Raw genomic sequence first — 11,905 nt, forward strand, 5'->3', positions numbered from 1 at the left:
ATTCCTCAGCTCAGATCCAAACACTAGCTACCCAATCCTCCACCTTTACTGGGTTCCCTCCCACATAGCTTCTTCTTAATTTTCCAAGTCTACTTCGCAAGAAGGTATCATACCCCTCAATCTCAATCCCAGTCCAGTGATATTTCACATAAACACACACACACACACACACACACACACACTTATTCTTGGTTATTCTTTACATTCTGATTGACAAGTATTATTAGTAATAAGTATATGTTAATTTAATGTCATATGCAGGTTCTTACTTAGAGACTGAAGGGACAAAAGACATGGGAAGTGCATGATTGCTGTATTTGGAAATTTTCTGCATGGTTTTCTATGTAGGTGAGGCAAATATTTCAAAGAGAGATTATCTTTTTAACTGTGCCCCACATTCCCTTTCTAGGTCATCTCTGCTGTATTATGGAATTAAAGAATGGATTTTCTATTTCTTCAAGAGATAGGCAACATACTATGAAAGAAATTAGGGTTTCTCACTGGAAGCAAGAAAACTCCTGCAAGAAATGTGTCTATAACGAATGTCCACCAATATGCTTCATACCAACAATACACAGTTCCACCCTTCCTCCTTCCTTCTAATAGGGATCCCAGGGCTGGAAGATGTGCACATCTGGATTGGCTTCCCCTTCTTTGCAGTGTATCTAATAGCCCTCCTAGGGAACATCACTATCCTGTTTGTGATACAGACTGAACACAGCCTCCACCAACCTATGTTTTATTTCTTGGCCATGTTGGCCTGCACTGATCTGGGCTTGTCCACAGCCACCATCCCCAAGATGCTAGGCATTTTCTGGTTTAATCTTGGAGAGATTTTGTTTGGTGCCTGCATCACACAGATGTACACCATCCATATATGTACTGGTCTTGAGTCAGTGGTGCTAACAGTCATGGCCATAGATCGCTATATTGCCATCTGCAACCCCCTGAGATATAGCATGATCCTTACCAACAAGGTAATAGCCATTATGGGTGTAGTCATCATAGTCAGGACTTTGGTGTTTGTGACTCCATTCATATTTCTCATCCTGAGATTGCCTTTCTGTGGTATCCGGATTATCCCCCATACCTATTGTGAACATATGGGCTTGGCAAAGTTAGCTTGTGCCAATATTAGAGTCAATGTTATATATGGCTTGATTGCTTTCTCAGTGGGATACATAGACCTTTCTGTGATTGGATTTTCTTATATCCAAATCCTCCGAGCAGTCTTCCATCTCCCATCCTGGGATGCCCGGCTCAAGGCACTCAGCACATGTGGTTCCCATGTCTGTGTCATGTTGGCCTTCTACCTGCCAGCCCTCTTTTCCTTCATGACACACCGCTTTGGCCACAACATCCCTCATTACATCCACATTATTCTGGCCAATCTCTATGTGGTTGTTCCCCCTGCCCTTAACCCTGTTATCTATGGAGTAAGGACAAAACAGATAAGAAAACGGGTATTTAGGATGCTTAACCATAAAAGCGATTGACAATTATTCCCCATGGTGAATCTTCCATATAGTTTGGTAGGACAATAATGAGATCAGAACAGAAGTAAACATCAGAAATATTTTTGTTAAATTCCTCTGGCATTCCCACGCAAGCCAATCACATTATATTTCCCACCATTGCTTATAATTTCAGTACATGTTGGAAAGCATAGCTCAAAGATTCCAAAACAATCTCTCTACTCTGCCCCATTAAAAATACAAAAAATACTCACATTTAAACCTCACTAATACTTCAAAATTCCTAAAGAGAGTAAAAGATTTTACAAAAACTTGTTGCCCCAGTAATTGCCTTGAATAACTCTTCTACATGTAGATTCTCTTCATTTACATGTCAGAAGTTGAAGTTCATAATTGTACAAAGAATGCAAGATTTCATCAAAACCAAGCAGGATACAGTGGCAAGAGAAATTAATTTGGAGTCATATGGTCTAAATTTAAATATAGGTTATGGCCTTACCTGGAAGTTTGACCTGAGAATTTTACCTAGAGCTCTTTGAGGTTCAATACCCCTGTCCATAAAATGTTATAAATCGATATTAATTTGGTACTGTGAATTAAGAAAAGACTATTGTGAAAAATCTTTGCAGCTTTTAAAACATTAAAAGATTTAGGAATAAATAAAGTGAGTGCTTATTAAATGTAGTTATAGTATCGTTGTGACTTCCAGTGTACATAGATTTAGTTTACTAAATCCAGTTCTAGTGTACAGAATTGAAATGGTTTGAAATGAGGTCTCCAAATCCAGATTACCCCAATGCATGGGGCTCTTTATGGACCTCTTGGCCCTTACCTTTGTCAGAGAGCATTTCAGTCAGGAGACTATAAGAGGACTCTATCTGGGCTTAAAAACTCAGTGAAAGTCCATTCCCCACAGTCCTTGTTAGAGTGAGCATTAGGGAAGACTGTAGTAGTGTCTGAAATAATATAAAGTCATTTTCATTAGGCTATGGAAGCTAAGTAAGACAATCGATTTATTTGGGTATTCTAGCAGCTACAAAAATGTGAATGTGGCTCCTAATTGGAAATGGAACCCTGGTTGAAAGTCAAGGTAGGAGGAGCAGGAATATGCAGAGAACTGGGCTAAAGTGATGGCAATATAAACTGAGACAGGAGGAAGTAAACTGAATAAATGATACTTTATGTAAATATATAAAGAAAAAGTGGTGATCATTTCCTAAATAGAAATTGTGAAATTTACACAAAGAAGAGTTAATAAAACTAAACAGATCAATTAATAATGAATGAAGATGACAAAAATTCATTGCAGATTATCTTCCAAATGAGATGTCACTTTTTAATTATAACTTATTATTTAATATTTTAATTATTAAAATCTTATTTTTTAGAGTGTGAATATTTACATTTGTATATTTAAAGGCTCTTATCTATTCAATTTTTCTCACTCTACTCTTTTCAAATATGTTTAACCACCAGACTACTTAATTTTGGTATCATACATTAACAACTTCTACCATTTGAGGGCTTTCCTGCATCATTTCTGATGCTTTGCTAAATGTCATTTGGCCCAGAAAGTGAGAAATCCAAGTGGAAATGAGTACAGAAGACTGTAATTTCTAAGCAGCATAGAAGAAAATACCTAAGAGAAAACCCCATTCATCACCAAGCACATGTTCCAAGGGCTATAACATATGGGGCATGCTTGAAACAGCAGAGCATAAATGAAAGACGTCCCAACAAGGAAAAGTTGTTTATGGAGTTCATCAATCTCTAGAGCTTTTTCTTTTCTTTTACTTTATTTTATTTCTTTTTTTAATTTTTAATTTTTTTATTTCAGCATATTATGGGGGGTACAAATGTTTACGTTACATATGTTGTCTTTGCTCTACCCAAGTCAGAGCTTCAAGCACGTCAATTCCCCAGACTGTGTGCACCACACCCATTAGGTGTGAATATAGCCATCCCCTCCTCCCCGCTCCCACCTGCTTGACACCCAATGAATGTTACTACTATATGTGTATTCTAGAGCTTTTTATAAAATGGATTTGTACAAAGCCATCAACACTGCAAGGTTCAGAAGGAGTAGGTCTGCTGCTCTGTGCCAAATGTTGTGTTAAGCATTGGATATTGGTCATCTTGGTTGAGTCCAGGTCTGGGAAACATTAGCATGCTTCTGGCCAATCTAAAAGGATTCAACTTTGCTATTATTTCAAAATTCCAAGGCTACTGAAAACTGGGTTTTTACACAGTCACTAGATTTGCTAGCTGAATGTTTTTCATCAGGAGCAACTGTGATGCTCACTAATCATTATGTATGAGAATAAGATTCTCAATAATTTCACCTGAAAACACAGCTAAACAAGGACAATCCACATCACCATGGTTGCATTAAATGGAGTGCTTCTTTAGGACAAAGAAATTATATTCTCAGTATGTGGGTATGGGTTAATATATGTTGTCCTCTTTTCTGTGTTTATATGATTAAACAAACCTCATCCATCTGCTTGCTTTCTTTTGTTATTTTTGTAGCTAGATTCAATCAAGTAACGCATTAGCCCTATTTGCCTGAGGGTTGTTATATTCCCTTTTAGGTGCCCTTAAATATCTCTTTCTAACCATGGCATTCACTGGATTATTTAGCTTATAGATGGCAACTTTATTTCCCCTTTTTCAAATGTTGTGCTTTGAAGGGGAATGCACCTGTAAAAAAGATTTCTTAAACTTAATTTGAGATTTCCATCATAGTAAAAATAAGAAAATAAGAGGAAATATCTGGCCAGGTGCGGTGGCTCACGCCTATAATCCTAGCACTCTGGGAGGCCAAGGCGGGAGGATCGCTTGAGGTCTGGAGTTCGAGACTAGCTTGAGCAAGAGTGAGACTCCGTCTCTACTAAAAATAAAAAAAACCTTAGCCGGTCAGCTAAAAATAAAAACAAAAAAATTAGCCGGGCATGGTGCCTTGCACCTGTAGTCCCAGCTACTAGGGAGGCTAAGGCAGGAGAATCGCTTGAGCCCAGGAGTTTGAGGTTGCACTCTAGCCAGGGCAACAAAGTGAGACTCTGTCTTAAAAAAATAAATAAAAAAAAAAAAAAAGAGGAAATATCTGTTTATAGACAGCAAAAAGGAAGTGAAATGAACAAATTTGTGTTAAACAATTACTAATGATCATCTAAATGTTTTAACTTTTAGTGAGACTTTAACATACAAAACAAAGCATTTAAGACCGTAAGAATTAGATGTCCTTTGAAATAAACTGATTTTAGGCATATGACACATATATGTCAATGAGACATAAACTGCTTCTGATACAGAAACAAACTAGTGAGAAACAAATTCCCAACTATGGTAGCAGGAGGGCTGGAAAAGCACTATAAAAAGTTTGACACTCATATATTATGTCCTGCTTGTTTAGATGACACTTCGGGACTGAGTTTGACTTCTCAGATTTTCCATCAAAAAGGGAACCAAACTCCTGGTGGAGTAAGGAATAGTAGCCAAGGCACCATCTAAGAGGAAACACAACTGTAATTTCCCATAGTAATGATATCTATCCCACGGGAGAACTCCCAGACATTGAGATCAAAGGAGGGATTTGGAAGACATGAGTGGTTATGATTAGTTGACATCACTGCACCCTTCTTCATACTATGTAGGCCCAATAAAATTGGTCTCTTTTAACACAACAAAGCCCACTACGGATGGCTTATGCAGATCTCTGCCTATAAAGGTAGCTTAGAGAGGAAAACAATATATCAGGTGTGCTAGACAGAATAATTCCCACCCTAAAATATGCCCAAGTCCCATAGAAAACATTCCACCTGCTTAATTACATTGTTTGAACTACTTAATATTTTTAGAACAATACAGTTGGATAGGCAGGAGCATAAATATACGGAGAGGTTCCATGACTCCCGGCATAGCATATTTATGAGATTTATTTTTCCCTGAATATATTTGATTTGTCCTCTCTGAGATAGGCTCTTTCCTTATCATTGATTGTTTAGTTACCTGAGGAGGCTTTAATACCTCAGTGAGTTTCATTTACCATTTTGATACCCATCCCAATATAACCTTCCAAATATTGAAATATTTTGAACATGGACAAGAACAAAATATGATATCTTAATATCACAACTTAATCACAATGGGGATCCTATGGTTCCTAGAGTCAAGTGAATAGAATTTTTGATACTGTATAAACTCATTTATGTCCAAAAATTGGGCTTCAACAACAATGGAAGCTTAACCAGCATTCTGCCTACTGAGAATCTCTACTTGATTCAATATAAACTTCATAACTACATATTTCAGAATGATGTCAACATCTACACTCACCAATTCAAATAAATAAATAAAACTGTCTCCTATTACATTCTGTTTCTCAGCGAATAATACCAATATTCATTCATTTGCCCAAGACAGAATCCTGGAAGTCAAATATGATATCACTCTTTTTTATCCCCCAAATCACATCAAACACTGTTCTCTGCCAATTTATTTTATATATCACCTTCTCTGTCACCATCACCATTTACTTAGACCAGGCTAGCATCATCTCTGACTCACCTTACTTCAAACTCTAACACTTCCCCTCCAATCCATTCTCCATTGTGACATTACAGAAGGCCCTCTAAAATGTAAGTAAAACTATAGCATACCTAGAACTGTAGCAGAGCATCAGGTGTGGGATATATCTTAGACAGAAAAACCAGATGTCTAGAAACTGGTGAGTTCTGCTTTTGGGAGCCTTTTAAATCTTTTATCACTTTCCATTCCAGGTCTTCTGCTGAGTATTAAGGCAGAGAATTGACACCATCTCTCCATGAACTGAAAAAATGATATGAAAGGGATTCAAGTCTTAACACAGTCTGAGAAAATTGGCCAGAAACCATGAAGATGACCTTTGACAACACCCCCCAATTCCATCCCTCCTCCTTTGTCCTTCTGGGAATGCCAGGCCTGGAAGTTTCGCATCTGGATTGTTTTTTCCTTACGTGCTCTATATCTGATTGCCCTTCTGGGGAACATTTTAATCCTCTTTATAATTTATACTGAGGATAGTCTCCATAAGCCCATGTTTTACTTCCTGACAATATTGGCCTCCACTGACCCAAGCCCGTCCACTGCTACTATCCCCAAGATACTGGGTATCTTCTAGTTTAACTTCAGGGAAATAATACTTTTTGGTGCCTGCCTAGTTTATGATACAGATGTTTATGATTTATCTGTGCTTTGGCTCAGAGTCTGGGGTACTGACAATCCTGGCCATAGACCACTATGTTCCATTTGCAATCCCTGAGATATATCATGAGTTTCACAAACAAGCAAGTAGCTATTCTAAGTATAGCCATGATAGTGAAATCTTTAGTCTTCACCATCCATTTTGTGTTTCTAATCTTGTTCTTGTCATTTCGTGGTGCCCATATCATCCCCCTCACCCATGGTGAGCACTGGTTACTGCCCATCTTTCCCGTGCCAGTATCAGGGCCAATAATTTGTTTGGGATGGTTGCCTTTTTTGTGGGATTCATTGACCTTATTGCAATCAGTTTCTGTTATATGAAGATATTCTACACAGTGTTCAGTTTACCATCAAGTAATGCCCTATTCAAGGTTCTCAATACCTGTGTCTCACATGTCTGTATCATGCTCATCTTCCTCATTCCAGAGGTTTTTTTCTTTTCTTACCCACTGCTTGGTCATAGCATCCCTGGCTACATTTGTGTATTTCTGGTCAATCTATATATTAGTTGTTCCACTTGTACTCAACCCTGTTATCTATGAAATCAGGACAAAACAGATCCCAGAGTAAGTCATAAGAATTCTCAACCCTAAAGACACTTGGTCCTGAGCCCCCTCAAGTCATGATAACATATATACACGTACATATATATACACATATATAATATATACACACATGTGTGAATATATATGTGTACATGTATATACGTGTGTATAGGTGTGTACATATGTACATACATGCATGTGTATTTGTTTTTGTATTTCTTTTATCTTTTTTGACTGGATAGTATATAGAGAAATGTATCATACTGTGATTTTTTTCAAAGTAGCACATTCTGGTTTAATTTTTTTTCTTTTCCTGTTCATTTTTTATTTCATTGGTTCTGCTCTTATTTTTATTATTTACTCTTTCTACTTTCTGTGGATATGTTTTGCCCGTCTTTCCTACTTTTGTAAGGCAGAACCTTATATCATTGATTGGAGATTCCCCTTTTTTTCCTAATACAAATAATTAATGCCTTTAATGCTCCATTCGCAGCAATCTAGACTTTTTGTAGCCTACTCCAAATTCTTCAAGCCTCTACCTATTAGTCAGTTTCAAAGTCAGTTTCACATTTTCAGGTATTTGTTATAGCAAAAACTCCACTTCCAGTACCACTTTTCTGTCTTAGTTCATTTTGTGCTGCTATAACAGCATATCTGAGACCGGGTAATTTAAAAACAACAGAAGTCTATTTGGCTCACAGGTTTGGAGGCTGGTATGTTCAAGGTCAAATGGCCTGCTTCTGGTGAGGGCCCTTGTATTATGCCATCCCTTGGAAGAAGGTGGAAGGGCAGGCAAGAGAGCAAGAATGTGGAGAGAAAGAGAGAAAGGGAGGGGTAGGAGGAGGGGGAGAGGTAAGTTCTACTCACTTATATAATGAACTCATTCCCATGATAACAACAGTAATCCATTCATGAAGACAAAGCCCCATAACTTAATCACCTCTTAAAGAACCCACCTCTCAACACTGTTGCATTGGGAATTAAGTTTCCAACACACGAACATTGGGAGACACATTCAAACCATAGCAGCCACATTACACTGGCATTACTCTGTTTTAAGTTTTTGTACCCTACTTTATGCAATGACTTCACCAAAAGCAGAGATGAATCATATTTGATCTTTTCACTCAGGTTAAACAATGTGATTGTCAATTAATCTGACTGAACAGATTAATTTTTTATTTCACACATTTTTAATTAGTTTAACATGATAATACTTTCCACAAAACCTCTACATGATTTCCCATGTTTTAATGATTTGTTTATGAAAAGTTTTTTCTTTTTTCAGTTATTTGATGACATCTTTTGAGATAGGATCAATGCAATGTTATTGCTTAGCAACATCTGCTGTATTAAGGTCTCCAAGTTCCTCTGGAAATGTTTTGTCAAGTCCCCCAGCTGGCAGCACAGAATGTCTTCAACTTCCTATTTCTCCTGAGGGGGTCAATGTCACCATCCTGATCACCGTTTTGTTTCCAAATAAGCAGCCAAATATTTAATTCTCCCTTGCCTTTCAGAATTTATAGAGAACAGAAAGTCAACATCTTTTCCTGTCTTTTGGGAAAACCTATGTTCTTTGAAGAGTTAATGTTAAGTGGACAATAGAAGCAACAAAATGTAGTGCCTTTGAATTGGAAAGGGAGAGGTCATACTTCCCACAAACAAAAAGACACAAGAAAGAGAAGAAATGGATTTGCTGACTTGAAATTATAATACAGTAAGGGAAAAAATGCTGCTCAGTAACTGGAGTAGTTCTTGACTGTTGGAACCTCCCAGATGTCTATCATTTCACTACGTATTGGCGTATTGGAATATTTCAATAAATCTGGACTTGAAGGAGGCGTGGTTGAGTCAGAGAAGCAATAACAACACACATTAAGGCCAAGGCTCCTGAAGTGTCCTGGGGCCTAGGCCAGCCTCTCGGCCCCCATACCCCACATTTCCCGGCAGATGTGGTGCCCCAAGGGGGCTCCATTTTGAGACACCGAGCACCTCAGCCCGGCGCCCCGGCCGCTTTGGGACTTACAAACACAGGGGAAGGCCGCTGCCAGGATTCTGCACCTCCAGGAGGTCCGGCCCCTAGGAAACGCAAACCAAAGTGGGGCCCAGCGCAACTGGAACAGCAGCCAGACACAGACAACTTCCAGGTCCCATGGTCCTCTCTGCCAATCGGAAGGCGCGGCGCACAACGGCGGCCTGAGAGGGACTTTCCAGGTGCGGGCAGGGCGCGAACAAAGTGCCCAGGACTCCTGGCGCTGGCGCCTCTGCCAGCTACCCCAAGGTGCCTTGGCTCATTAGCGTCCGCAGCTAAGGCTGTGTGAACTAGAAAAAGACCCACTGCTGTCCGGGGTCCTCCTCTGAGCCGCTCATCTGGAGCTGGGTCTCCGCGGTCAGCTGGCTGTGTGGGCCTGAAGGGCGCCTCTGCGCTTAAGCCTTGATGGAGTGGGAATCACAGGGAATCCCGCTCTCCACCTAAACAACAACTATACTGTCAGAATCTCTCTGAACTAATTATTTTGGAACTCTGGGTTCTCTTTGAATGTTTGCATCTTCCAGGAGAGTTCAGCTGGTAAATTGAGGTAAATTTCAATGTCAGCCTTTAATGTGATAGCAGCTACCCATTCACAGACCCTCAACCCTGCGGCAGGCCTGGAGCCAGAGTGGGAAATAAGAACTTTGGGTCTACCAAGTACCAGCTATGTTCTTTCTGATCGCTGATTGCTGCTTTTCATCACAGGTTTAAGCACAGAGGCTGGCCGCCATGTGTGAACCCCCACCAGCTAAACCTGCTTCCAGGGGTTTTATTTTATTTTATTTTATTGTTTATTATTTTATTATTTTTTCTTTTTTTTAATGAGGGAAGGACACGCTTGTAGCCCTGGCTTGGGCAAGGCGAAAGTATTACATGTAACCAAAATGTTTGTACTTCCAGGGGTTTTAAAGGAACGGAATCTCTTTTGTTTGTTTCCCTTTTACGCCATTTGTCAATCAGTCATTTAAGGATTAGAATACTCAAAAGCAAACACTTAGGCAAGGGAAAGCAGAAAGCTACTGCCTATAACCAGGGAAATACACAGGCTCAGAAAAGACCTGAGAAAACCTTACGCTTTTACCTTAGGCTGATTCCGATCCCCAGCACAGAGACAATTTAAAAAAAGAAAAAAGCAAACCTAGGGGCAGAAGGAAAATTTGATTTTCGGAGTCACCACGTTATAAGATTCAAATGTTCAGTGTTCAACAAAAAATCACAAGGCATACAAAGAAACAGGAAAATACGACCCATTCAAAAGAACCAAATAAATCAACTGAAACTGTCCCTGAAGAAGCCCAGATGTCTGGCTTAAGGAACAAAGTCTTTAAAACTGTTTTGAAGTTGTTCAAAGAGCTAAAGGAAGACATGAATGAAGTGAAGAAAACAACGTATGAACAAAATTAGAATATCACTAAAGCGAGAAATTATGAAAAGGAATCAAATGAAATTCTGGAGCTGAAAAGTACAGTAACAAATGAAAATTTTACTAGAGGAGTTCAAATGCAGATTTGAGCAAGCAAAGGAAAGAATCAGCAAACTTGAAAATATTTTTTTAAATACCTCACTAACCCTGTTTCCTTTTTTTTCTACTTCTTTAGTTCAAACCTCCCCGATCTTAGGCAGGCTCCAAACTGTTTTGTCTCCTATTTTGCCTGCTCTAGTCTTACCAGAGTGATCTTTTTAAAAACCCAAATCTGATATTGTCACTGTCCTTAAAAATATCCAAGGAACCCTTGTGAACTTTACTTTCCTCATTTTAGGATTCAAGGATGTTCCCATTCTGGCTCCAGCCTATCACATTGCTTTATCTCATACCAGCCTCATATTCTGCTCATACACCATAACCATGTGTTCTAAAGTACAAAGCCACTGAAAAAAAGTTGAGCATATTTGGAAACCAAAATTAGTTTTCTGTGAATGGGATAAAAAATCAGAATGTATGGCATTGGTAGGCATTGGAATATACTATATAAAGTCTATTGAAAAAATCAACTTGATAAAAACAGCATGTGTATCATCACTAATCCAGTGGTCAACATTAGTATTATTATATTAGATACAATACATACCTACATTAGATACAATACATAATATTATATCTAAATAAGGAAACCTAAAGTATAATACGACATCACATATGATGTGTACTAGCCCAAAATGTTTGACTTGCATCCGTTGAGCCTTCAGATATAAATTCCAGTTTGCAGTAAATACAAGGCTGAGGGTAACACCCTCAATGATTTCTTGAGAAGCAACCATTCAAATCCAGAAATTTTGCACTTCAAGTGGCCTGATTTATGCAATGAGCCAATATCTTTTATTTTTTTTCTCAAGTATCATATTTAAAAAGACTTAAGGGACATAACCAGAAGCAATATGTGGTCCTGGGTTAGATACCAATTTGGGAGCACTGGTTATAGAAAAATATCCTTTGGTCAACAGAATACTTGATTGAGTTAGGTATTATGGGAGGAAATGTTCCTGAAAGGATATTACTAATTTGGCAAAGCCAACTATAAAAAAATATTTTAATTAGGTTGACAGGAAATTTAAATGTGATCTAGGAGTTAGATGAGAGGAAAATTTACAGAAATTAGGTAAATATTGTTAAT

The 11,905-nt window shown here is 38.5% G+C and overlaps 1 protein-coding gene across 1 annotated transcript; it reads left to right on the forward strand.

Moving 5' to 3' along the window:
• Window positions 1-542: 542 nt before the first annotated feature.
• Window positions 543-1,496, forward strand: LOC105818275 (olfactory receptor 52E5). Its single transcript, XM_012654211.1, has one exon. It carries the CDS (start codon window positions 543-545, stop codon window positions 1,494-1,496), a length of 954 nt encoding a protein of 317 aa, XP_012509665.1.
• The last annotated feature ends 10,409 nt before the right edge of the window (window positions 1,497-11,905 follow it).

Source organism: Propithecus coquereli, unplaced genomic scaffold, assembly GCF_000956105.1.
Source record: "Propithecus coquereli isolate 6110/MARCELLA unplaced genomic scaffold, Pcoq_1.0 Scaffold44, whole genome shotgun sequence".
NCBI classification, from domain to species: Eukaryota; Metazoa; Chordata; class Mammalia; order Primates; family Indriidae; genus Propithecus; species Propithecus coquereli.

Bases quoted from the DNA above. Each gene is read 5' to 3' on its own strand.
- LOC105818275 (XM_012654211.1), top strand. From the start codon at position 543: ATGTCCACCAATATGCTTCATACCAACAATACACAGTTCCACCCTTCC.